The following is a 26,247-nucleotide window of genomic DNA, read 5'->3' on the forward strand; positions in this document are numbered from 1 at the left end:
CGTTTAATCTTATGTTGTTGTGAGAGTACAAAGGATAATATTAAAATTTATCGAACCAATTTAATGATGCGACCAAAATAAAGATAAAAATTAATTGATTCGCTTTCCAAAACCGACTGGGTGTCCTTTGAAAGAAAAATAAAAAATTCAGAGGTCTTCCATTAATAACCAAACAAAAACCCAATCATTTTTTTCCGATTACGATCTGTCATAAGTAACTAATTTACCGATATTAGGTCAAAATTCCGAAAAGTAATATTCGTAGATACATTTAACGTATTATCGCTGTACATCATTTTGGGGTTTAAACCGATCGGAAATTAGTCATTAATGAGAAATTCTACTCGGAAAAAATAATTCTATTTTTATATCAAGTCGTTAATTGTAATTTTCTCTAAAAATACATTTAACCTCTTACGGCTTGTGGTTGATTGTTTGTTTTTTCTCAGAATCGTTTACATGTGAATAATAGAATAACACCCGTTAATTTATAAATTTTATTCTTTTATTTTATAGGCTGAAAAATTATCTTTAAATTGTTTTTTAATGAAAATTTTTTTGTAAAACTCATTTAATAGTTCTAATTATACTTAATGTGACTTTATAATTTTCAAGTGAGTGACAATTATTAGAATGGTCTTAAAAATTATGTATTATAGTCCTTAAAAATCCTGTGTTGAGTATTTGAATGGGAAAGCAAAGTACGAATAAAAAGAGACTTATAGGCACAATTGTTTTTTAGATTTTCAAACACTTGTAAAAAAAAAAATTTTTTTTCTAAACCCAGCACATTTTTTTTTGCTTAAAAAAACTCATACTATATTAAAAAAAATTTTTTTCCAACATATAACTGCAAACACAGTTAATGGTTAAGTATGGAAAATTAAATTTTATCATACTCCATCAAACCCTTTAAACTCATTTTCAGCAAAAAATTGAAAAAAAAAAAAAAAATGGAAAAAGTATCCGCGATCAAGTCTGCACGGAAGTAACAGACACCGTAATAAATAATGACGTTTGATAATAATCCAAGTTTTAAGTACGGATTAGACGACAAAAGAATTTTCAAAGATGAAAGAATTTCCAAGCAACAAAGAAACATGGGCACACCATATGAGGGATCAGTCAGCCTTTGGAAGAAGAAGAAGAAGCTACAGTAGCTCTCCTGTACACGTAATACCAGCATGAGCGAGTGCGCGAATCTCCGGTACACCGAAAGGGTTCACAAACCCTCCCCCTATTCCCTTTCTCTTGACAGGTACTGCACAACAGCAGCCGGACGGACCGCTTTCTCTCCATCTCCGTTTCTCGAGAAAAAAAAAAAAAAAAAAAAAAAAAAATGTTTTCCCCCTTTTTGCACAGCCTCTCCTCTTAGGGATATATACTGGTTTTCTCTCAGCGCTTCGGACGAGAGTAAGAAGAGAGGGGGGAGAGAGAGAGAGAGAGGCGTCCTGACTGGCAAAAATTATGCTAATTCGCGAACAAAGGGACGAGTCAAGGAAAAACAATTGGCCCTTTTCTCGCGACGTGTGAAATATTCTCCTGTGATGTCTACTCTCCTCCTTCTCTCCCATCGCCGTCTCGTTTTCCTTTTGCCCCGGTTTTTTTTTCTTTTCTTCTTCATTTTTTAAGGGTTGCAGATCTCCTTGACCGCCCCTACGTGATGATTTATATCAGCATCGCCATCCTCCTCTCTCTCTCTTGGGACTTTTCACGAAATTTCAATTATTCCTCGCATTCACGTACATCCTCATGGGCACCCTTGGACGGTGTAACTATATATGTATTATTTTGCAAGGCGAAAACCCACTCATACATACCATAAAAGAAGATGACGGAGGTGAATGGGCTCCATCCCTCTCTTGAGATAAGAAGTGTTGAGATTTTTGTGCTCGGCAATGTTGCGACACGCGTACATTATCCCATATTAAGTATAGAGCGCAGGTGTTTTCATCCAAAGAGTATATAAAAAGATTTTCTTTTTTTTTTTAATACTCGTGTCAGCAATAATATTTAGTTATCTACTATTTTAACAGACAGGAATCCTTTACTTTCGTTTCTTTATTTCTCTAATTTTATGCGCCGACAAGTGAATCGAGATGTGTTGTTTTACGTATATACTTGAAGCAACCAATGAATCATATAGTTGCATATAAACTTGTTGTAATTCTGTACCTTTTGAAGAAAAAAGCATAAATGTATTACGTAAAAATCGATACAAAATAATATTGAAAAACAGAGACATGCCACACCTCGTATGGCTGTATTTCGCGATCCCCCGAATACATGACTGAAGATACACCTGGATCAGAAAAATCTCGGAGTAAAGTTTCGGCATCCCAATTAAAAAATCGGCATAAATCAGGATTTTTCGATGAAGCAAAAAAAAAAAAAAAAAAAAAAAAAAAAACACTTGGGCTTGCGAACCGTCGAGAGAAAAAGACCCTCCCGTATAATAATACAACATTCATTGACCCGAGATTTATTTGCCCAGCTTCCATTGTACGCGCGAGTTTCGAGCCTCATTGTCCATTGAGAAGTGCTGGGTACACACACACACTTGCAGCGTAACCGGCCGTTCAACGAAAACCTGAATAATGTTTTTCTCGTTAAATCCCATTTAAGATTTGTTTGCCCCGAGTCCGACTGCCCGCAGGATTAAGGAATCCCTTCGCTGCAACGATCGACCGTACATCTTTTATTTCCCCTTTTGCATCAACCCTCTCAGTCATTTATCCAGTAAAAATTAATATTTATACCAACGCGTTTCATCATTTGCAAAGCTTAAAAATAAACAAAGGCCACGCGCGTAGCGATAAACTCATCTTAAACAAACGCGCCTCTGTACTTACGCGGAGTCTTCCCCCCAACCCCCTTCGACGAAAAGTACACGCGTGTGTTCGGCCAAGAACCCGCGAAGAAGAAGAAACTTCGCCTCCAGCGAGCGAAGAAGATCGCGTGCTGGCGGTCATTGCACGCAGGCAGAACCACGCTCCTTTTTTTTTCTTTTCGTTTTTTGTCTTCCCTTTCGCGCGCTCTCCGGTCCATTCTCTGTATATACTCTCCTTCTTTTCTGCAACAGCATCCCTTCCACGCGCAGCGCCTCCTCTCTTTGTGCCCTCGCCTCCTCCTCCTTCTCGATCCTCTCTCCAGCCACCTCCGCCCGAGCCGCTTTTTTTTTTTTTTTCTATAAAGCACACCTACGTATATGCGTCCACTCGGCTTTCGGGGCAATATACTTACTTTTACCATACATGTATATACTTACTCCTCTATACCTCTCTTGGCTCTCCTCCTCTTGTCTCTTTTTCATTATTCCTCCTCCTCCTCCTCCTCCTCTTACCGTGACTCGTATGTAAGTATGTGGCTTTCTCGATTTGCTGCAGAGCTTCAAAATACACACACATCATAATTATACTCACTCTTGCATATATACCGATCCAAGATCTTATACTGATGCTCTATCGAGGAAATGTATACGAATAATGAAAAAAAAAAAAAAAAAAACAAAGAAAAAGAAAAAATGCTTGATGTTACACGTGTTTATTGGACAATATTGTTACACAAAGGAAAAATCGCGCGCTATATATAGGTATTAATTGTAATTATGTTTTGACAAATAAAAATCCACGGAGAACAGCGTGATGACGACAATGATGATAATAATAAATCGCACCTCGGTGTACATAATATATATATATAGTATAATATACGTGTACTCTCAAACTTAATCTTTGTTTCCCTTCTCTTTCTCTCTCCTTCCTCCTACCTTTGCGATTATTTTTACCGGTTTTTGCCCTCACCGGAGGAACATCTGGTGCAGCTCACCGACACGCTAACAAAGAACAACTCTCCCGCACTTTCGGACGAGGGTGGCCGATCCTTCCTCCTTCCTCTCGCAACAGCGAGAGTTTTACTTCGCGCTTATATACGTGCATACAATATATATATGTATACGTATGGCCTCCATCCCATCTCTATTTACAAACATACACACTATCTTTACAACCCTGTACCTATTGTACTCTTCACTTGCTACATTTTGTTCAATCGTTGATTTCTTTACAGTTTGGCTCTAACTCCTCTTCGACGTCATCTGAAACACCCAAATTATACGACAATATTGACATTTGTTTATAAAAAGAATCGTATTTTACATTTTCCACTTGGCAAATCATGTTTTTCTTTCTTTCTTTTTTTTTTTTTATATAATTACAATCGTAGATCTCTTAAGGGGTTACAATTAATCCGGGAAACTTGTTTGGACAGAGTCGCGTCGATTTCGAGTTGTGCGCGCGCAAGAGAGAGCAACCGGTTTTTGGCTCTTTTATCTTCCCTCGTGTCGGACCGGCTGGGGAGAATCGCGGATAATTAGAGGAATCACGTAATAAGCGCGTTCACGATGATGATCGGACTTACACCGCCCTTTGAACCGTCCGTTGTTCTTTTCTTTCTCTTCAAACGCGAGCGACGAAGATTAAAGTCTCAAGCTTGCGTCCCGAAGCCTTTCAAAGACTTGTACACCTTCGTGACTTTGACCGGCATTGAAGACATATTGGGCTACCAAAAATGATGGAAAAATGAGATAGTCCGCGTCACATTTTCGGATATGGCATAAATATATGCCCTTACCGATTTACCGATCAAAACGAACAAACGTATATAAGTAACATCGGTCAGACGATTTGAGCTGAAAAGCACACGAGTATAGGCACACACCATATCTTGGGAATAAATGCCCAAGTGCCCTGCGCCCATAGGCCATTGGCTTTTTTTCCCTCCTTCCTCCTCTTTCGCAGTTCTCGCCAGACAGTCGGGACTCGTCACCTGGACGAGCGCGCATTTACATTTTCGCTCTCCGTAACAACTCGCTTTCTCACCGCACACCCAAGTGGACACACACGGGTATCTCCCCGATGCGCTCTCTCTCTGTACCAAGATTTGTCCAAAGTACTCTATCTCCCCCCTTTTTTTTTTTTTTTTTTTTTTTTTTTTTCGTGATATTCAGCTGTAAGTGTATATGCGACGATTAGCAACGACTCGTCTCCCTCATTGGCCACAAGCCTCGCGATGCGAATGATGCAATTAGAGGTGTATATTTGCACGCCCAACGAGCCGTGATTGCCGATGGGACTCTTTTCGGCATCGGCGTGCTTTATTGTCCGAATACGTGTAACGCTCGTCCCTGGAAAGGGACCATTTTTATGTTTCTACTTTTTTCTTCTTATTTAGCCAGAAGGGCTCGAGCGTGTGTACGACAATGGCAATCCCAAAGGGACTAGGAGACTCATCAGTTGTCAGGAGCCGATTGACCGAAGTAGATTTTTGTAAGGCTTAGGTTTATACGGGTTCATGTCGAATCTTACTTTTAAACGGCTTTTACGAGTCAAGATGTAATTTTTTTTAATTTTCACCGACACTTTGGGACACTAGAATGAAAAAATCCAGAGTCCGTTGAGCTCTGGGATCATTTGCATTATCCATTTAGTCCTTTTCTCACTCGTCAAGAAAAAAAAAAAAACTTTAGTACTTATAGGGTACCAAAGTACATGCAGTGCGACGAGATGTCAATTTATCGTCATACACCCATATCCGCGTGTACAATGGTGCTCACAAAGGCTGTCGGGGAAAAAAAGGACGAGAAATGAGAACAAAAAGGAAAAAAAAAATCCAAACGTCCGTGTGAAACAGCTCGGTTGTTTCCGTTTTCGGGATCATTGACCCGAATCGCTCGCTCTCTCTTGCACATTATACTGTCATCATCATCGTCCTGTCCACGATACACGCATATACGAGACCAGCCCTTCACACAAACACACGCTCAAACGCTCGTACACACAACGCCATTGATGCATATTACATCTCCAACTGATCACACACGCGATGTTTCATTTAAGGATACTTACTTACTACTCACCTCTGTATCGTAAAAGAGATGTGCTCAATAACCCCCACGCGTTAAAAAAGAAAAAAAAAAAAAAATCTCACCACGATATAATATATCATACATGTATTTTGTGCATATATAGAGTCGTTCATTCGCATACCTTGTGAGGGTCTAATTCATATAGTAAGTAATTATTTGCTTATCACCAATTTGAGTTCAAGATGCTATTCCTAAAACACTCGCTACCCGGTTGGCTAGAATGTAAATACGTAAGATGGATGAGACAAGCGCCTATAACGCGACTATACAAAACACTTATATGTATGCCGAAACAAACAATGATTGTGAATCGCGTCGAAATGTGCAAGTCATTCGAGCCGCCTAATCAAAGCCGCCGACGCCGCTGCGAATCTGGAGGGTATAAAAGGCCCATGCAAGCCCATGTTAATCACTTTTGCCATCAGCAACGAGTCCGGCGCTTTGACTAGGGAGCTCTGCTCTTCAAAGCACTGTTATAATATTATCGCAATAAACAGCGAATTTATATATATATATATATTTGATTATCATTTCTTATATTACAATATTCATTTTAAATAAGGCACTGGCTATAAGGGCGACGAAGAGGCTATTACAGTCTCCTAGTTTTCCCCTTACACCAGTTACTCCTCTTTTGTGTTCCTCGGGTAAGGAGCGGATCTCCGGGGCAATACGAACCGGAGCTATCCTCTAGGTAAAGAAGCTAATGAACTGGCGGACCTTCAGGGCAATACGAACTGAAGCAATCCCGGTTCCTAGGCGACTTACCGCACCCAACAGGAACTCAATAGAGTCCTATAAATTCTTATTAACTAATATATAAGATCCTCGGACGTGTGCACCACGGGTCAGGGGCATTGCGAATCTGACTACGTCCCTGCACGCATCCACTGAAGTATCTCGTGATACAAGTTGGGGGCAATACGAATCCAACATTGTACCCACGAGTACCCATGGTCCTCTATCCTTATTAAAAGCATATCCACTAATACTAACTCACATGAATATATCACGTCACATAAAAGAAAAAACCATCAAATAACACTTAAATTTATACTTAAAATATCTTTATATAATTACGAACCTTACAACCTTTACCTATAAATACTTACATACATGTATAAGAATTATATACGTAGACTGCATGCGAGTCGTGCATGAAAAAGCCGCTGCACAAAGAAGAAAAGCAACGATCACTTCCGTACCGTTGCAATACCCACTCTTTCATACTGCTTTTGCCAACTCACTGCAATGGTGGTGGTGGTGGTAATAAAAATGCACAACTCGGAAAGAAATGAAAAAAAAAAAAAAAAAAAAAACCAAAAAAGGCCTTCACATCGGGGTCCATCCAAGGGTGCAATGCTCCTAAATTATAATAACGAGGACTGCCGCCGCTGTATATATACATGTATACATACCCACTGCTATTATGTCTGATGCCGAGTCCTTATTCGCTCTCCCCCTCCTTTTTACATATATGTTTATTTAAAATCTCTCGCGTCCACTGCACCATACATCGTATGCACTTACATACACGACGTATACCTGTATATATATATACAACCAGGGAGAGCAAAGAACCTGCAGCATCATCATATAGGAGCAGCTTCATCCACCTCGTGTATATGTATACGTGCAAAAGGAGGGGCGGGGGGTACAAGGGAAGATGAGATGCAGGGGAGAGAGACGCAAAAAGGATGAGGAGGAGGAGGTGGTGGTGGAGGATGAGGAGAGCTGATGCACCGAAAGGGTTTACGTCTCTCCTGTCTCTCCCTCTTCGTCCCGCGTTGGAATTTTTTTTTCGTTTCTACATGTATAAATAAATACATACACAGAGACACATGTATGTATGGGTACAGGGACGAAGGGCCATTGTACCCCGACCGAAAGGGCCTGATATGTATCCAGCAGATATATATATGTTATATATACACATATACTTATATACGAGCAAAAGAGGTGAATGCCTCTTTCGGTCGCATCGCTGCATATGTCATGCATCTGTGTGCACTGTGTATATATATATACGTGTTATACGGTGGCCGCTGCAAGGGGGAGGGAGGGACAGAGAGAGAGAGGAAAGGACGTGTGAATAAAAGGAAGAGACAATGGGGAGTGCTCGAGCAGCGGGAGGGACGAAAACGGTACGGAAAGAATCGTCCTCCTCCCCCCTTTCGCTGCTGCTTCGTTCTCAGGACGTTGCAGGTAATATCCAGAGACGGAATTTCACTGTGCACGCACGCACGCGTTTGTATGGATGATCCTCCTCCTCCTCCTCCTTCTTTTTTTTACCCGAGTAAAGTTCATTTTGCTGCGGAGGAGTGTGCATGTATAAATATATGTGGAGGAAGGGAAGGAGTATATGTATATATATAAGAATTGCGCGCACCATCACCCACGAGACGCGGTCCGGTACATTATATATATTATGTATATACCGGCTGTGCTTTATTTTCTGCTCAGCGCAGGGGGTTTTGTCTCCTCGCAGTTTCTTCTCCGATGGGATTGGACCGAGTGTCAGCAGGTGGCTGTGCGTTTCGTACACTACACGGGCCTTTTTTTATTTTATTTGTTTTGTTTCGAGGAGCCCCGTGGGGGTCGTTGACCTCGCCCAACAAAAAAAGAGCACCCGGGAGGGAGTTATCGAGTTTATGATTTTTTGGCAGAAATCGCGCGGGGGCTTTCCCGATCGGAAATCGTACCGTGGCTGTAACGGGGGCCTAGCTAGGCATAATGCACTACTAGCTAGGCCCCCGTTACAGCCAATGTACGATTTCCGATCGGGTTATTGTTTCGGCCCGTGGGGACTTATCGCTATCTCCCTCTTTGTTGACTTGATTGTACAGGTATACCTGCAAGACACTCTCGGGTCTCCTATAAGCTTTTGGGCCCTCTCGGTTCACCAGAGTATATACGACTTTGAGTTGGGTATGGTTGCACCTACTCTTTTACGTGTACAAAGTTAGATGAGTGTATATGTCTCTGAATTTACATTTTGCAAGACTGCATGACAACGTGGTGTTGTGTAGAAAATTAACAATGACTCGGTTCACCCCGACAACAAGCTTTGATGGATAGACCATTTTTAATGAAACAAGATCATCGGAAATAAATTACGAATATATATATGCTCAAGGGTTATCAGTTATTTAATCGCCACTTTATCTCTGGGTTTTTTTTTTATGTATGATGCATCCAATCGAACCTTTTACTATGTACCATTGCACTCGATTTGCTATCATTAAGAGCCCGACTAAAACGAAGTAAGCGTCATGATAACAGTGAAATTCGTATCACGAGAATAATTAATGTAAGATGTGTTTGAAACACCTCACTATATACCGATATCCCCTTTGCCACCAGCGTTTGACAACCATAAGCTCAAGTATTTATTTTCTGTCGCCAATATTAGCCACTCGATTCCAAACACACTTGGGGAAACAGTAAACGGACTGTTTGATCGTCAACAATTAATTACACACTTGAGACTCTGGTTTTTCAAACACTTGATGGATACCCCGCTGGTGCAGAATCCATTCGCGTAACCCATGCACACACACACACAAGCTGTTACCATTGCCTCTCCTCCGCAGTGTATATGTATACAATAAGTACATGTATATAATTCGTTCGTAACACTCGCCAATAACATCTGGTTTTTCTTTTCTTCTCTGTCTCTCGCGGAGTTGCAGCATCGACAGCTACACACTGTACATGTTATATATATATATATATATATATGCTAGAGCGAGTTTCACCGGCTCCGTATTATGTACATATTGACCAGGTGGGACGGAAAAGAGGGTGCACGTGTGTATGGGTGCCTATACTGATTTACGGACGGGGGTGTCGGTCGATCGGTCGGTGAAAGTTAAACGTGAAACCTAACGGATTTCATTTTGCTAACTCGAGAGCGTACACATGTAATATACCAGGAAAAAACAAAAAAAAGATCGGTACGTGTGTATTTGTACGAGGGGAAAAAAAAGCGCGCCAGTTGTTGGGTGCGTTGCGCAAGGAAATCGGCAAGAGAGATATACATGTACATTGTTATGATCTATTGATCTTTTTGATTTTTTTATAGGTGCTCAACTCTATAGAAATCGGTTGAATACTTTTCCTTGTTTTTGCAACGCGATCTTTGCTGCGGTTCGATAGCTATGTAGCCTCTGGGTATAAACGCGTACTATTTAACGACTCCACAAGGTTAGCGAAGAAAAACAAGCGTGTTTTTGTTTTTAAACTAACGACACGAGAAGCAACTCGAAAAATCGGCAAGGACAAAACGGGCTTGTTCATAGGGCCGAAAACACAACAAAATCACGGAGAAAAGACGTTTCTGACGATGAGTCGAAGAGAGCGTGCAACTCTTGAGCCTCAAATAATAATCAGCCTCCTCGTCCCGTCTCGAGGGCCCGAGAGAAGGAGAAGCGCGTTTTCGCAAGGCAAACCGGTCGCGCCGAGATGCACGCACGCACCGAACCCTTTCGGTGCAACTTTTACACACACACGTATATACGTGCTTTCGATGTAATAGCATCGCTCAAAAAATGCAATGTTAACGCTCGGGATCGACGTCCCCCATCCAGACGTTCGAGCTTTATTGCCGTGCACGAAACAGTCTAAACGATCACGAGAAGAAAGATCGTTAAAATGATAGAACGGGATCTATCGGAGATCGGAGAGAGAACTTGCGCAAAGGTGCGAAATGCCCCGTGTATAATTTATGCAATACCCATTTGCTCGGACGTAAACTGAAAATCAGTCAACGGAACGTGCTGGTGTCGAGAAATTTCAACATTTTGCTGTGATGTATGGATTTACGCGTGTATGATTCGGATGAAGGGAGGAAGAAAAAATTCGCATAGTTACCATTATGGTACACGTCGTAGAGTTTAGCCAGCATGGGCGAGTCCGAAGGTACCTTGGAACGGGCCCAGGTTCCAGGTGCTGAATTGCGATTGGGCGTTGGGCCGGTTCCAGCCGCCGCCGTAGCCTGGGTTCCAGCCGCCGTAAGTCGGGGTACCGGCAAAGGCTGCTGCGATCGGGCCTCCACCGCCCACTCCCCCGTAGTGCGGCTTGTGCCATCTGTCGACGGATCGAGATTTTGAATTTGCTGCACGGGAAGCGCGTTTCATACGGTGCACGGTGGTATCGACCGTGCAGGATCGGTATGGGAGTTTTGGCGGGGATCGGTAAGTTCGATTGGAAATTGGATCCTATAACGATATTTTTATTGCAAAGTTGCTAATAGATACATAATTATTTATGCCAATGATCTTTTGTACTTACAACACAGTACTCAAAATAATTTTTGTCCAGCTAAATCAATGCATTATGATTTGAAAGAAAATACAAAGTAGAAGAAAAAAAAAAAACAGTCTTTGAAATATTCGATAATAAACTTTAATACATGAAATTCGTTACACTTGTCTGCCGGAGAAAAAATATTTTTCAAATATATTGCATTGCAAATATAAATAAAGAAAAATTTCGTCAAATCGATAATATTTTTTACGAAGGTATTGTCTGATGCGTATTTTAACGCACTCTTATTTTATACATAATATAATAAGAAATAATATATATGTATATTTATAATCGCACGAAGTTTCAAACGCGCTCTTATGTAATGTTGTACCACAAGATCATAAATTCCTATTAGAAACCCACGATCTACCGATCAGGATAACAGTTTTATATTTGCTTTTTTTTTTTTTTTCAGGCAACAAAAATTATGAAAGCATACCCGTGTCCTCCGCCACACCCGTGCAATTTACGGCAGCCACCGCCTAAGCCTGGATAGCCACCGAACGAGGGATACGAGCTGCCCAAAAATCCCCCGTGATGGTGCCCGAACTTGTGGGGCTTGAGCTTGCGCTTGAGCTTGTGCAGAGTCCGGCCTTCCGGATCGTCGATACCCTCGTCCGCATAATCCTCACCGCCACTCGGAGAACGACGAACTCGTGGCTGATAATCTTGTATAGAAAAAAAATTTTTATTTTTTACCAAATAATGTAACCTTGTTAAAAAAAAAAAAACTTGTTTCGCGACATAGCTTTTGTACACGGCACTTTATTCGTGTGTGCCTGAGTATCAAAGTCTGCGATCGTTTGCACAACAGCGTATTATGCCCGTTAACGTCACGACGTCCATGTAACAACGAATCTTTCATTTCGAGTAAATTAATAAGTATGCGCGGATGAGCAATCGGAGTTGAAAATGTTAGGTTGCACAAGTCGGTCAAGTCGACGGGTCTTCTCGATTTTACAAGTGTATATCTTACACATGATAATAAATTTGCTACTAAGTTGAAGTGTGTAATATAACATATGTAAAAGCATAAAACACAGCAAAAACAGTAAATAAACTTAAAAAAAAAAAAAAAAAAAAAAAATCTAAGGATGTTGGTTGAAAGATTTTCACTTTCCTTTTAGTTCGCGTTGCGCGCTTTGTTCGTTGAGTAATCAATTACGAGCAGGTCCCGTGCCATTAAATCCGCTTGAGCTAAACAAAATTAGGAAAAAAAAAAAAAAATATTTACGAGCCGCTGCTATATCGTAAAATAAACAATGTGACTTTTAACTCTGTTTCATAACACCACCACGGGTGAGATCATGTTTTTTTTTTTTTTTTTTTTTTTCTCAAAGTTTAGTTTGACGCAAGTTTCACCTCATGGGCTGCCGTTTGAAAATAACTATACCAACAAAATAATAATATCATTTACGGTCTTTTGGATGAAACTTTGTAAATACAGCAATGTTTTCCCGATGAGGTTACAAAGTATTAAAAATGGCCGCCAATGCCCTTTTTTTTTAAAGAAAAAAAAAAAAAAAAAAGAAAAAACGGTCAAGCAACGACCGATAATGTCCTGCTGGACTCTCGCACTCACCAGTGATCGGGTCGTCATGTCGGCTGGCGTCATCGTCAGACGCCAGCAAGAGCACCCGACCCAGTGGTCCGGCATCCCCGAAAGCCATTGCCAGCGAACACGCGACAAGCAGAGCAACCCCGAACATCGTCATTATCCTCGCACTTGCCGAACTGCCCTCGCTGACGATTCAAAGTGCACTCGTGCCCCACCGACACGATCTCCTAGCCTTATATATAATGTACCGGCGCGTTACCCGCGCCCGCGTTCGCTAAATGTCCCGGAATGGCCAGAGTTGCGCCACGCGCGCGGGGTTTTTCCCCTTTTTTTCCGAGGTGACCGGCACCGATGGAGTCGCGCGAGGACGCCGCGCCCCGGCACTCTTATACCTCCGGAGAAACTCTCTCTCTCTCTCTCTCCCTTCACCCATTCATACGTGTGTATATATAGACGCCAAAAGGCCGAACAGTGGGCTTCTCGTCGGCGATGGGCACCACGCCGTGTGTTGCGAAAACACATCGGCCGTCGCTTCGATGATCCTTCCTTTTGCTTGTTTGCTTGTCGCCGCGTTGCGAAAACAATATACATACATTTGGCGCAAGAGCGCGTTATGCATTCGAGGGTTCTAGGACTCCCTCTCTCCAGCCGTACGGGGTGTTTTGGAGTTTTCCGTGAAAATTCACGCCAAAGCGTGAGTGATTTCAATAACCCCCTTCTTCGGGCATCATTGTTTACGGAGTCGTGGATTTTATGGAAACGTCATAAGGTGGCAAAATTGCCAAACGCGCGAGCCACGCGTCGGTATATTAATTCAATTGGCTGAGTTTGATTTGGTCAACAAAGTCCGGGCGCAAATGCAAGAGAGCCAATTAATTATTCATAAGTCGTTCGGTTGCCCAAAATACAGCTTCCCAGAGTGGACCGAGTCTGTGGTACGAGCGTCGTTTCGTTTTCTTCGAATAATGAGTCTCGCGTACGTGTGGAATAACATATATGTGGGTACAAGGCCGTCAACTTTTGCGGATCGAAGGTTACGCGCTTCCTCACCCCCGTGAACTATATGTGCCTATACTTACGTGTGTATATATGGGTATGCCGGATCCGTACCAACTTTTACAAAGGTATATGAAATATGTATTTTTCACGCTATTGGTATGCAGACTTGGGCGGTAATGCTTTTTCACTCAAAGCGTTAGGCAAATTATTTTTCAGTCATAAACAATGCATCACGTGTTAAAAGAAAAAAATAACTTTGGATAAATAGTCAGTTACCTTAAAATATCTAAAGCATATTGTACCTACTCATACACATCGAAGAAAAAATATATTTTACAATACTATATTCTAAATAGTGGGGAAACAAACGGTTAAAAAAAAAAAAAAAACCACTTAATTTAATGTAAAAAAAAAAAAATATTTTAAAATGTTTTACAGTATAATATATGTAAATCTTGCAAAATAGTCCGAGAAGAAACTTTTTTGTATTATTTTTAATCGGATCAAATTCGGATAATCATGGTATTTTCGAAGTATGAGTATACCATTCATTATCAGTTTCTTTTTCCCCAACTATTCGATGTCTTCTGCAAACACAACTATAAATGCAAAAATTTTTTTAATACTATTTTTTTTTCGTACTTCAATTAATCAAAACACATTTTTTCTATTGGTTCAAATTATTTTACTTTAAAATCTTGACTCTGGTTAATACTGTTTTACCAAATTGGGGTTGCTAACGTTACTCTACCTTGGTAAATTAATGCATGAACAAAAAAAATTACGAAGGTTATCAGCAGTGAAAGAACAAGCGCAAAAAAATGTCGTGTCAAACGGGTTCAATTAACTATTAAAAAAAAACCATGTTGGGTAATATTCATAGACTTATTTGTGAGCTACCGTAATAAAAATTCATTCACACCTTTCCTCGAAACGTGTGACTCAAAAGCGTCAGCAATTATTTTTATTGACAGCGTAGTCATATTCCAAATACGAAAAATATAATTATGCTAAAACGTTGCCAGCAGCTACTTTGTAGCGTGTCAAATGTACCTGATAAAAATAAAATAAGGAATTTGGAATTAATATTTGCGTCTTACATGTATGACTGTGCCACTTCTACTTATGCAGCCTCGAGGACTTTTTCCAAATCCAATATAAAAACGCATGGGTTTTTCTAAGCTCAATTTTCCTCTATGCAAAAAGTTGAATCAAACCTGCTTGGGTTAGAAAAATATACAGAATTGTGATGTAATCCAGTTTGTGAAGTCAATATTTACATTCACTTACGTATGGTACAATTATTTTCTATTTTGATACCAATAACGAATTTCTGTGTGAAAATTAAATTAGCATTATGCATCATGTGTGAATATTCCGTTTATCAAATACAGTTGTACATCAAATTTGCCAAATTTGTTGCAACCATTGCATCGGTTTCTCCTGGAAATTTTTTTTTTTTTTTTTCTTTGTAACATCATTGTTTTATAAAATAATGATTAAAAAGACAATTGGAAATTGATTTTCAAAATTTACAACGTACGTTGTATATGTTTAAACAAATACTCTGTAGGGTCCAGAAGTTAGTGCAGTTGTGATACATATGTTCGTGGTTTGTCATACTCAATCAAGGACATCGGTAATTAGCACCCAAAAAAATGAGCGAGCCGTATACTCTTCAATCAGGTTGACTCGCCAAGTATGAGATTTTCTCCAAACTCTTCACACATACGATAAATTAAAAACGGTATTTTGTTATTTACTCTGGGGTAATTGTTATACCCTTTTTTTATACTGTTATTATTTCTTCGGCAATCCAAGATATGTGAAATGCCATTCTTGAAAAATTTGAGTCGTGTATAGTGCTCCATATCAACGATACAGAGATGATCTCTGTCAGACGATGACATTACACACTAGCAAGAAAATTAGAGGAAAACTCGAATTAATGACTCAAGTTATTGTAAGAGCAATTCTTCAGTAATTATTGACGTTCGAATCGTTCTCACGTGCGAATCATTTGTAGATATTGTCTACTTGTGACCTTGACAAGTACTGTGTGACTAGAGAAGACGGTTCTCACTGCAAAAAAAAAACACTAAGTATCGTATAATATCTATCATGAAAGTTTTATAAAATATTGATTCGAATGAATTGCAACGTATAGTTTCAAGTATGAATCACATATATGGTTTAAATAAATGATAAGTCCAATATTCTTATAAATATGAAGTAAGATTTTATTACCTTTACAGTATAATAAATAACATATGTATAAATGCACACGATCATCAGAAGTATACGATCGCTCTAAAATACAATATCTCTCAAAAAATACAATTTTAAGCTTACGCAATACACATAACAGTTAGATATCCATCATCGTCACGAAATGCATTTAGAGAACATAATGAATAAGAAAAAATTTATGTCCTTCTAGTATATCCTTATACAGGTAACTAAATAATAAGGTGGTCCACGACATATTTTACGATGTGGAATTTAATATTTGTCGAGTCGCTGCTACGAATTGCAAGTATACTATGGATTAATATTAAAATTAAGAAAAAAAAAAAAAAAAAAAAAAAAGAAGAAGAAGAAACTAATCATACATTCAACATGTGTCATTCATCTATCTGCTATAAGATATACTCTGGAGTTATGATATTTGTTCATCCTTGTACACTGTACACTCGCACATGAAAAAGAAATTGAAGCAAATCGAAAGCGTCGAAAAAGTAACGCGTACACTTATAATCACTCGAATCCTCTTCTCGTTTTATCACATAAGCAAACCAAACTCCGGACCCCTCGCACACGAAAGCGAGTCTCTTTTATATATAATGTATATACACGTAGGTACATATTATTTTAGCGGGTGAAGATGAGCCGGTCACGCGTATCCGAATTAGCGGTCGCAACGGCATTGGCTTTCGCCTCTCCAAAGCCGCTCCTATTGGCCGAGGCGTTCGCCGCCGCCGAGGCATTCGCCGATCCATAACCCTTTGCCGAAGCGTTTGCGTTGGCTGTCGCCGTGGCGCTACCGGCCCCACTGCCGCCATTGTTGTGTCCTAACATATTCGAGAAAACACATGTTGACGTGAAACACGAAGAAACAAACAAATCAAAAACAAAAACCAGATTACGAACCTCCATAACCTCCCGAGCAGCCACCTCCACAACCAGATCCAGTAGATACCGGCAGTACGCTGGGTTGGTAGCTCCCCGAGCCTCCAGAGGTGGAACCAGCATTAGCCGCGGCCGCGGCGTTGGCGCTACCAGATCCCGAGCCCTGCTGCTGTCCGTAATTGTAATTGTTGTTGTTATTCCTCTGGTTGTCATCCTCGTCGATGATGACGACGCCACTGCCCAAGTCCCCTTGGTTGTAGTTGTTCTTGCCGGACCCGTAGTATCCCTGGTTGGGTTGGTTGACGTAGCCCCCGGAGCCCGTGTTTGGTGCCTGAGTCTTGACGGGCACCTGATAGACACCCCCGGCGTTCGAGGCTGCGTTGGCTGCTGCGTTGGCCGCTGCGTTGCTACCGTAACCACCGTAGGTCTGCTGCCCGGTAGGGTACGACGGTCCTTGACCGTAGCCCACTTGGGGGTTCGGGGCTGGGGTGTAGGCCTGATGAACATCAGATAGGAAGGGATTCATGGTGTTTTCCACCGGTAGATGGGCTTCGTAGGATGGGGCCGGGACGTAGCCGGGATCGTGGTAGCCAACACCCGACGAGCCAGAGTTGGCGTTGGCGGAAGCTGCTGCGTTTGCGTTGGCGGAGTTGCTTCCACCACCGTTCAGGAAGGGGTTCGAGCTGTAGTTCGGCTGGGGACGTCCGCAGCCTCCGGGGCAGCCACTACCTGTGGACGATAACATTTTTCCTGTCATTCATTTTTGTATATGACGTTTTTGTACATAAATATCTCTCTGTGCGTTTGTTACACCCAATAAACTCCCCCATGTCTGCGCCATTTTACATTCACCGAGGGTTATACTCGCGACAGAAAGAAAAACACCAAGTGGAGTTTTGCTATATGAATCTGAATCTAACTCGACATCTCTCATTGGACAACTTCATTTTACATTTTTATTTAATTGGTCGCGTTGTCAAAAAAAAAAAAAAACATTGACATTGGGGGTTACGCGGGATCAAGGATGGGTTGTCGCTGTTACCCGTACGCTGTTTAAGTTTGACGATGCTGTTTAACTCTACAGGTGATGAAAATTCATTGAAGAAACGAATTTAGCACTTTAAGAGCCTCCATGTTGCGACATAGCCACGTCAATGTACAATCATATTATAGATTCCCAGAAAAGAGCAAAAGTGCTATCGTTCCATTATAAAGATGAAAATCCAGTCGATTAATAACTCTATATGATTATTCCTATGATTAACAAAAGCCATCTATCTCTCACCTCTGGTGGGTTGCTCAACTACGATGATACGTATTGGCTGGGTGTTCATAGTCGGTTGTCTAGCTGGTGGCAAAGGTTGTTGCGGTTGTGGTTTAGGAGGAGGAGGAGGAGGTGGTGGTGGGGCGTACACGGGCTGGGGTTCTTGGTAGGGTGGTGGTGGAGCGTACACAGGTTCGGGCTGGGGTCGGCGGTGATGGTGGTGGTGGTGGTGGTGATGATGATGATGTGGCCTCTTTTGTACCCCAACAATCTCGATCGGTATGACGATCGTGCCACTTGGCTGGCCGGTCGAGACACTCGGCCTCTGCTGGTAGCTCCCACCACTCGCTGCTGCGTTGGCGGCTGCGTTCGCAGCCGCGTTCGAGGAGGTCTGGGCAGGTGCGGACACGGGGTTGTAGTTCACCGAGCCTAGGTTGTTGTTGTCGACAAACTGCTGGGGCTTCTGGACGGTGTACGAGCCTGACGAGCCATCGCCACCACTGTTGGCATTGGCGGTGGCGATCGCTGCGGCATTAGCGGTTGCACTTCCGCCTCCACCTCCTCCGCTCGGGTACTGTGGACCTGATGGTTCGTTAGAGTACGAGGGCCCGTACTCTCCTGCGTTCAAACAATTTTTCTCGACGTCACCCCCAACATCTATCTTTTTCTTTGCTTTGCGGACACTTAGATGAGGACGACAGGTGGAGCGAGAGACTCGTTATTCACTTGGTCGAGAGAGAAAGCTGTAATAGCTGGCTTCCTTCGGTGGTGGGTACACGTGATGATTTCAACGAGATATGGGTGCACATGAGTATCGGGTTCTTTTCGATTTGCTGGATGCAGTTGTTTGGTGTCGAGTGCGTCAACGAGAGGTGCGAGAGACAGTGATAACAACGAAGAGTGGATCAATCAGCAGCGTGATATTTTATTTTTTTCGTTCGAAATCGGATCATTTTTCAGAGCGATCGGTATGTATGGTTACCGATTGTACAAGTAAAATTGAAAACCCACCTTCATCGTCGTAGTACCCTTGTGATGAAATTGCCTGTTACGAAACCCTTTTAAAATGTGTGAAAAAAAAAAAAAATAAAAGAAAAAAGAAAGTGTAAAGAAACCAGTCGCGTCCCACAAATTCAGAACACGCGGTAAAGATAGTCCCAAAACACGATAAAAGCAGAGGAGCAAAAGACACAAAACAGAAACATGCACACACGCGTGCAAACAGACAGAAGGGAAGAGATCGAACCACAGAAACCAACGACGTCTCGACTCGTTTTGATATTTCCCGTGGTGATCGGCAAGCTCCCCGATCATACGTATATACCTGGCTGGAATCCTTGTGAGCCTTGAGCGTTGGCATTGGCAGCGGCATTGGCCTGCGATCCAAATTGTCCACCACCGTAGTCCCCATAGGTAGGCTGCTGTCCACCATAGCCATGTCCACCGTAATAGTTGCCACCACCGGCATTGGCATTGGCGTTGGCGTTGGCACTACCACCGTAGGCATTGGCGTTGGCCACCGCGTTGGCACTGGCTCCGGAGTTTGCATTAGCACTGGCCTCGGCGTTGCTGATGGAGCCCGATATGCCAATTAGGTTTCCAAGGTGGAAGCTTCCGGTGAGGGCGTTGGCTTTACTGTGGGCGCTCGCGTCGCCGTAGCTACTCTCGCCCGGGCGTTTGTTGTGGAAGAGCCCAAGGGGATCCAGGAGACTCGAGTCATGGCGCTGTCGGTGGTTCTCCAGTATCTGTCCGAGAAGACCTGTAAGGGACAGTCACGAGCACGATTTTAGTTTTTTTTTTTTTTTTTTTTTTTTTTTTTTTTTTTTTTTTTTTTTTTTTTTTTTTATCAGCAGCGATACGGAAAAAAACACAGGGTTATGGCTACAAATGTGTATAACATATGTATGTTTGTATAATGTTGGGTCTAAAATTTCCGCGGCGATTTGTGGTAATTGCTGGTTTTTCCTCTTTTTTTTTTTTCTTTTTTTTTTTTTTTTTTCAAGTATTGTTATTTGCGGGAAATCATGAGTAACAACTGCTTTAATTGGTTGATGCCTGGATACTACTCACCAGAGAATTAAAAAACAATTCATCTCAGGATTCAAATGGTCGGGTGATTAATGGCACTCGTTGAAGTTTCTACAGTAACGAATGCGCGTATTTCGACCGATGGTCTATCGTTCGTGGAAAGAGTTAGTAAATTTCAACTTTATGTCGTCGTTGATAAAAAAATAATCAAATTTGTGGTAAAGTTGATGCATAATAGTTTTTCTAAAAATGATCCCTTTGGGATCTTATATTTAACTGACAATAATTTCTTTGGTTCGAGGTCAAATTTACATCAGAGTACAAATACTTTTCAATGTCACGGTAATTCGATATATGCGAGACACCAGAGATCGGTAGTCACTGTATTTTTTCATCGTTTATAATTACAATTAACGAATGCTCTAAGAAAATCTACATGAATAATGGACATACAATTTTTTTTAGGTAACACGAGTGTAAAAGTACTGTTGAGGTTTAAGAAAACGTGTATTCTCCGTAACAACCACTTTGCAATACATTTGTACACGACTTGTCTCGCATCAAATAGATTTTATGATAAACCCCATCCATTCAACGGAGCATCATTAAAAGAGAGAAAAATGAATTATGTCTGAATTACCATGCGGCTTGGCAAGGACGCCGGTCAACGACAGTAGCACAATAATCACCGAGCACTTGTTCATGTTGCTATACATGTATGCACAGCAGCACAACACCGAAACAAAAGCACAATTGCAATCTCGTGCCCAAAACGATTCCCTTTTGATCGCCGCACTTATATATATATGTACTTGTATATATATGTACCTCGTTCGAAAGAGTCGACGAACGATTGAGCAATGACTGAGGCCGATCCAGCGCTCGGGATCTTATATATGCGAAAGGAATCAAACGACCTAGACACTCGATCGCTCCCTCCACCTGTGCTTCCGCAAGCGAGGGGATTTCCTCCTCGTGCGTCCCCGTGGGAGTGGAAAAATCGGTATGGGATCTGCCCCAGGAAATATCGCGGAGCTTTCATTGTTTGGCCTTTTTTTGGTCACGTGCTGGAGTTACACTCATATTGCTCATGTCATTGGTGCTCAGGAGTAGATCCCTTTGAAGTTGTTTGTCTCGATTGAATGAAATATTTTTATATAGTAAGGACACTTTTTCATTTTAATACATTTAGGGTGAACTAGATTTTTTTGTCAACAAAATGGGCAAAATAACAATTACAAATGGGCAAATTGCGTATGAAAAAAGGATCACTAAAATTGGAAGCGATCACATGCGATTTTGTAATAAATTAAAACGTGTTTTTGGCGACCAATTTAAGATGATCTCTTCATGGGAGCCCCCAAGTGACCCGACAATATTTACGATGGAATTTCTTGAAAACTATAAAGCTAGACCTTCTGAAATTCATATGCGTTGTTTTTAACGATAAAAGGAGTGGCATCATTTTTAGAAGAATTTTATTTTCGTAGGAAACAAAATATGACGATAACCCCTACGGAGTTCAATTTTGTATAAAGAGTTAAATTATTGGATAATTTAGTAAAATTTTATCACTCGATGAATGAGGTTCTCAAGCAAGTTCATCATATTTGTGTCAAGGTTCACAATATTTTTAACAACACGACATGAACTTGAATAACATAAATTCGACTTGATGATAAGGCTGCTCTTCGCGATGTGCGCATAAATATGTCAAAATATATAATAATACTGTTCACAAATGATCTCAAAACATCGAAAATGTTTGGCTTATTTGGTAACAATGTTTTTATTTTTTTATTTTGCTATTCGACGACAAAATAGTAATGACGTATCGCACATCGCTACGTAGGAGCTGTGTTTTCCGAGAGAAGCGCAATTTACGCGAGGTTTTTTTCTCTCTCTCTCTCTCGCTCCGTGAAAATGAGAAAAAACGAAGATGATGCTATTTCACACGCGATGTGCACTTATGTCAGGAAATCCCTACCGTCTTTACACCGCATAATCATACGGCTATAAATGTATAAGTTTTCGCGTGCGTGTAAATTAGATTTCCACTAAAAGCTCGTAAAACCCAAATCGACGCGTGATTGGTATCTATTGTCTTTGATGGGGTTGGCAGGTAATTTTTTTTTTCTGCCGGTAGGAGATGACACAAGAATGTCGTAGGATTAATCGAATCGACTCGTCGGTGTGATTTATTTTCCTTTCATTATTATGCTGTAATTTATACATGCTGTTGACGTAAGATGTCGAATGACTGTCATAGGTGACTTTGAATTTTTTTTTTTCCCAAAGTGATTTGTTGACGATAAAAATAAAACCTTTTATGCTTTTGTCCGAAAAACTGAAAAAAATAGTCTTACCAGTCTATTTCGTCTAATCGACAATAAATAAATAGAATTGACCCTCTGGAGTACGTGATGTTATGCAGGTTTCAATATCAGCCTCCAGAAAAATTCATCACCACCCACCATGTGTTACAGGAATGAAAAAAAAAAAAAAAAAAAAAAAAAAAAAAAATCCTAGTGCGTAAAGTCCCCTGTTAGAAATAAACGCGTTTAATAGTCTCTTTCCGAGAAATCACAAATTCTGATGACGTACTTACGGCCCCGCGTTTCTCTGACTTGCGAAAGCCTCAATTGTACTCTATGAAGTCCTTTACAGTCGAAAGATCGTCAGGATCGTAAGAGTAGCTTCCAGACTTACAAATAGTTTGTGCGCGTGTTAAGGATCATCGCTATCATTATGATATTCTGGTCTCGTCTGATGACGTTCGGGTTTCCCCTTTTTCTTTCTTTCTTTCTTTCTTTCTTTTTTGGTCGTGTTTATTTAAAATTGACGGTGTAGGACCGGTTTTTCAAGGTCAGGTTCAACGACTATCGCGATTGTGTTGATTTTTGTGGGTATAATTTTTTTTTTTTTTTTGTATACTCGTCTGTTGTGGATGAATGAATGGGTATCTACTTATGAAAGATCAATGTGCAGTATTAAATCGGCGTATTTACATACCGAGATGTTTCTTCACGAGACAGGTAATGAGTACTAAATTTTATCGAGAGTTTAAATGTTGGGAATCACTTTTTTCGCTAAAGGTGTCTCTGCTGCTGATTGAAGAAAAAAACAAGTAATATTAGATATGTATTTTTTAGTTAGGAAACGCATGAGCGATTTTTTTTTTAAAATACTCGTCCATGCATGACTGTGTAGTCTGAGCAGCAAATTATCTTCAATGAAAAGTAATTTTTAATAGATTCGAACGATCTCTTGGAGTAGACAATTGAAAAATATGTTTTCCTAACTTTATCGCAGTTTTCCGTCAACACTGAGATACACTTGTTTATAGGATGGAACCATAAAGTGTTTATTTTAAAAATTTTACATCTTTACACATTTTTGCATCCAAAATATACAAGTGACGATAATTTTTTTTCAATGTAATTTTTCACACGATCTTGTTTGGAACAAAATAAGAGAAACATTATTTGAGAAAATGTCTTGCTCAAGCACCTAGGGAAAAATTTATAGACAAATGTTTTATGAGGTAAAAGAAAACCACTTGGTAAGTTTTTTTTGTAACTGTTTCTTTGATGTTACATTAAAACATGTTTTATACAAATTTTTTTTTTTTTTTTTTTATGACAGTGGCATGTATATAATTTTCTATAATCTGAGAAAAATAAAAAAAAAACCTTACATAACGTTGTTCAATGATCTTCCGTAGAGTTGATCAACAAAACAACGTAGCTACTCATCTGACGCAAATATTTACAACAAAAGTATCTATAATGTGATATCCAGTGCAGTTCAACTGGGAAACTTTGAACTATTATTCATAATAATATTGCTGCGATCGTGCAACCGATTTTTTTTTTTCCCCTCAATTATCGCAGTTCCCGGAACGCATACGCACCTACACATTACGATATACGTGTCTGACAATTTTAACTCACAACGTCTGCTGGTCTGCTAAAAACACACAACTATCGAAAAATGTGTGATTCATACGATTGACGTAACAGAAGATCTTTCGTTTTAATGGAAAAGAAAAAGACAGGCCCAAGCGGATGTGACTACAAAGTAACGGAAGAGGTCAGAGAATAAAATGCCAATTAACGGTATAAAATCCTAAAATCAGGTTCCTTTATGAGCAGTTGAAAAAAATCTGCCGCAAACTTCTCCAAAAAACCAATAATCATGCGACTACTTAGCTGAGGGGGATTCCCCGCAAAGTTAAACGCCGTCCGACGTTCTTGCACACGTATATTTTTGCGGAAAACCCCTCGAGGCGGGGAAAAAAACCGAAGCAGCACAGTCTCACGCGCGTGATTTGCTTGGCCTCATTTGTCGATCCCTTTCATATTCCGTAACGATCGCCCAGTCGGAAGAGCAAATATACTCGACTACCGATCTACGCTAAACTGCGTTAATTAGATTTCCCCGTGGATCGCCGAGATCGGCAAGCCGATCTTTATCAAATGCCCGCGGGAACAAGGCTATAGGCGCAACTAAATCGAACAATAATAACGAATCTGTACTACTGTAAATTCATAAACAAACGTCTTTAAGCATAAAGTATATGTATTCGTGATTGATCGCGAGAAACCGAATTGGCTGACGCACGAGACGACGACCGCAAGGATCGTTTGGAAAACGATCGCCAAGGGGCAGGTGTATGTGTACATATATACGAATGTACGATTAATAATCTTGGGCTGTCTAGCCTGTACCCATACCACTAGGTATGTAGCTCTGAACTAACGTGCCCGTGAGAGCGTGAAATTTCTCTGATTCACCGCGAACGACGAGGATGATTTTTCGGGTTTTCGGACACTCGAACGTGCAACCGAGCACACATAAAAACTAGTCGAGGCGAGAATTTCTCGTCCTTTCGCGGTTTGGATGTTGCGCAATCGCATATCATATACTTACCTACTGGTGCCTGTATCACTATCGGCTTCGTGGATCACTTTATTGGCGATGTACGCTTGTGACTTCAAGATCTGTGCGTTCGTACGCACGTGCTGTGCAGCGATTATTATGATTTGTTTTTTTTTTTTTTTTTTTTTTTTCTGAATTGAAGTAATTATGTGTGGCTGATTGTGGATTGGGACGGTAATTTCGAACGGTACATATGCTTTTTTTGCTTAAATTTAGTCACTCGTGTCATCATTTCGTAAGTGCAAAAGATTAACAAAGTCTAATTCATTTTTGGGATGAAAATTTTTTTTTTTTTGTTTCAAGTAATTCATGGATAATGTAAGAATAAAAAAACATGTGTTTATCAACCCTGAATAATTTAACATTTATTAAACAACATATTTACATTGAACGAATAATACAGTTGGATTCATCGTAATAAGCTTACTTTATGAGAATAACAGTAGTACGCATTTGTATGTCTAAAAGATATGTTTGACGTGTTGTTTTTTTTTCGTTAATAAATGTAATGACAAACAAACGGAATGTATACGTATATTTCGAAATTTTTTAAAACTCATTATTGCTTTGTAATTTAAATGTTTTTAATTATTGTCATTTATGTCTCATAAATTATAATATAATATTTTGTATTAGAAAATAATTATTATTATTATTATTCAACTTATTGCCATTATATAATACCGAATCGTTCGATAATAAAGTATCCAAGTATAATTTCAATCATCTGTCACTTAATGATTTTTCTGATTTGTTTTTTCGTACTTGGTAACAATACATCCAAACATGTTAATTTAGTCAGTAAGTTTATTTAGATCAAGTAATAGGTATATCCTTTTAATATTATTGACTTTATTTTCTTGTGTCACAAGAAAAGGCAACTCTAATCCTCAAGTGCGCTGATAAAATTAGCTCAAATCGTAACGGTAAAGATTATCAAAAAGTTTCGATGACATAAGATAGGAAGCAAATTTAAGGTAGTACATACTAATTCCAACAAATACTTTTAAATCTTTCGATTACAAACTACCGCAATACGTTTAAAGGAACATTATTCATAATATTAACTTCAAGATGTCCTCCTTGAAAAAA

General features: G+C 40.3%; 2 protein-coding genes across 2 annotated transcripts; both read right to left on the reverse strand.

The window, feature by feature from the left end:
- Positions 1 to 3,722: 3,722 nt before the first annotated feature.
- On the reverse strand, positions 3,723 to 12,926 carry LOC106641360 (uncharacterized). The gene is made up of 4 exons (XM_089593964.1): positions 12,819 to 12,926; positions 11,676 to 11,904; positions 10,799 to 11,014; positions 3,723 to 4,096 (listed from the first exon to the last, which is right to left on the reverse strand). Exons 1-3 carry the CDS (start codon positions 12,904 to 12,906, stop codon positions 10,822 to 10,824), a joined length of 510 nt encoding a protein of 169 aa, XP_089450090.1. The 5' UTR covers positions 12,907 to 12,926; the 3' UTR covers positions 3,723 to 4,096; positions 10,799 to 10,821.
- A 3,429-nt stretch (positions 12,927 to 16,355) lies between these two features.
- Positions 16,356 to 21,016, reverse strand: LOC106641370 (uncharacterized). The gene is made up of 5 exons (XM_014355779.3): positions 20,855 to 21,016; positions 19,511 to 19,945; positions 18,208 to 18,804; positions 16,944 to 17,651; positions 16,356 to 16,864 (listed from the first exon to the last, which is right to left on the reverse strand). Exons 1-5 carry the CDS (start codon positions 20,928 to 20,930, stop codon positions 16,665 to 16,667), a joined length of 2,016 nt encoding a protein of 671 aa, XP_014211265.2. The 5' UTR covers positions 20,931 to 21,016; the 3' UTR covers positions 16,356 to 16,664.
- Between the last annotated feature and the right edge of the window lie 5,231 nt (positions 21,017 to 26,247).

Source organism: Copidosoma floridanum, unplaced genomic scaffold (genome assembly GCF_036245765.1).
Source record: "Copidosoma floridanum isolate Cflo_tuat_1 unplaced genomic scaffold, Cflo_Japanese_pri ptg000020l, whole genome shotgun sequence".
NCBI lineage: Eukaryota > Metazoa > Arthropoda > Insecta > Hymenoptera > Encyrtidae > Copidosoma > Copidosoma floridanum.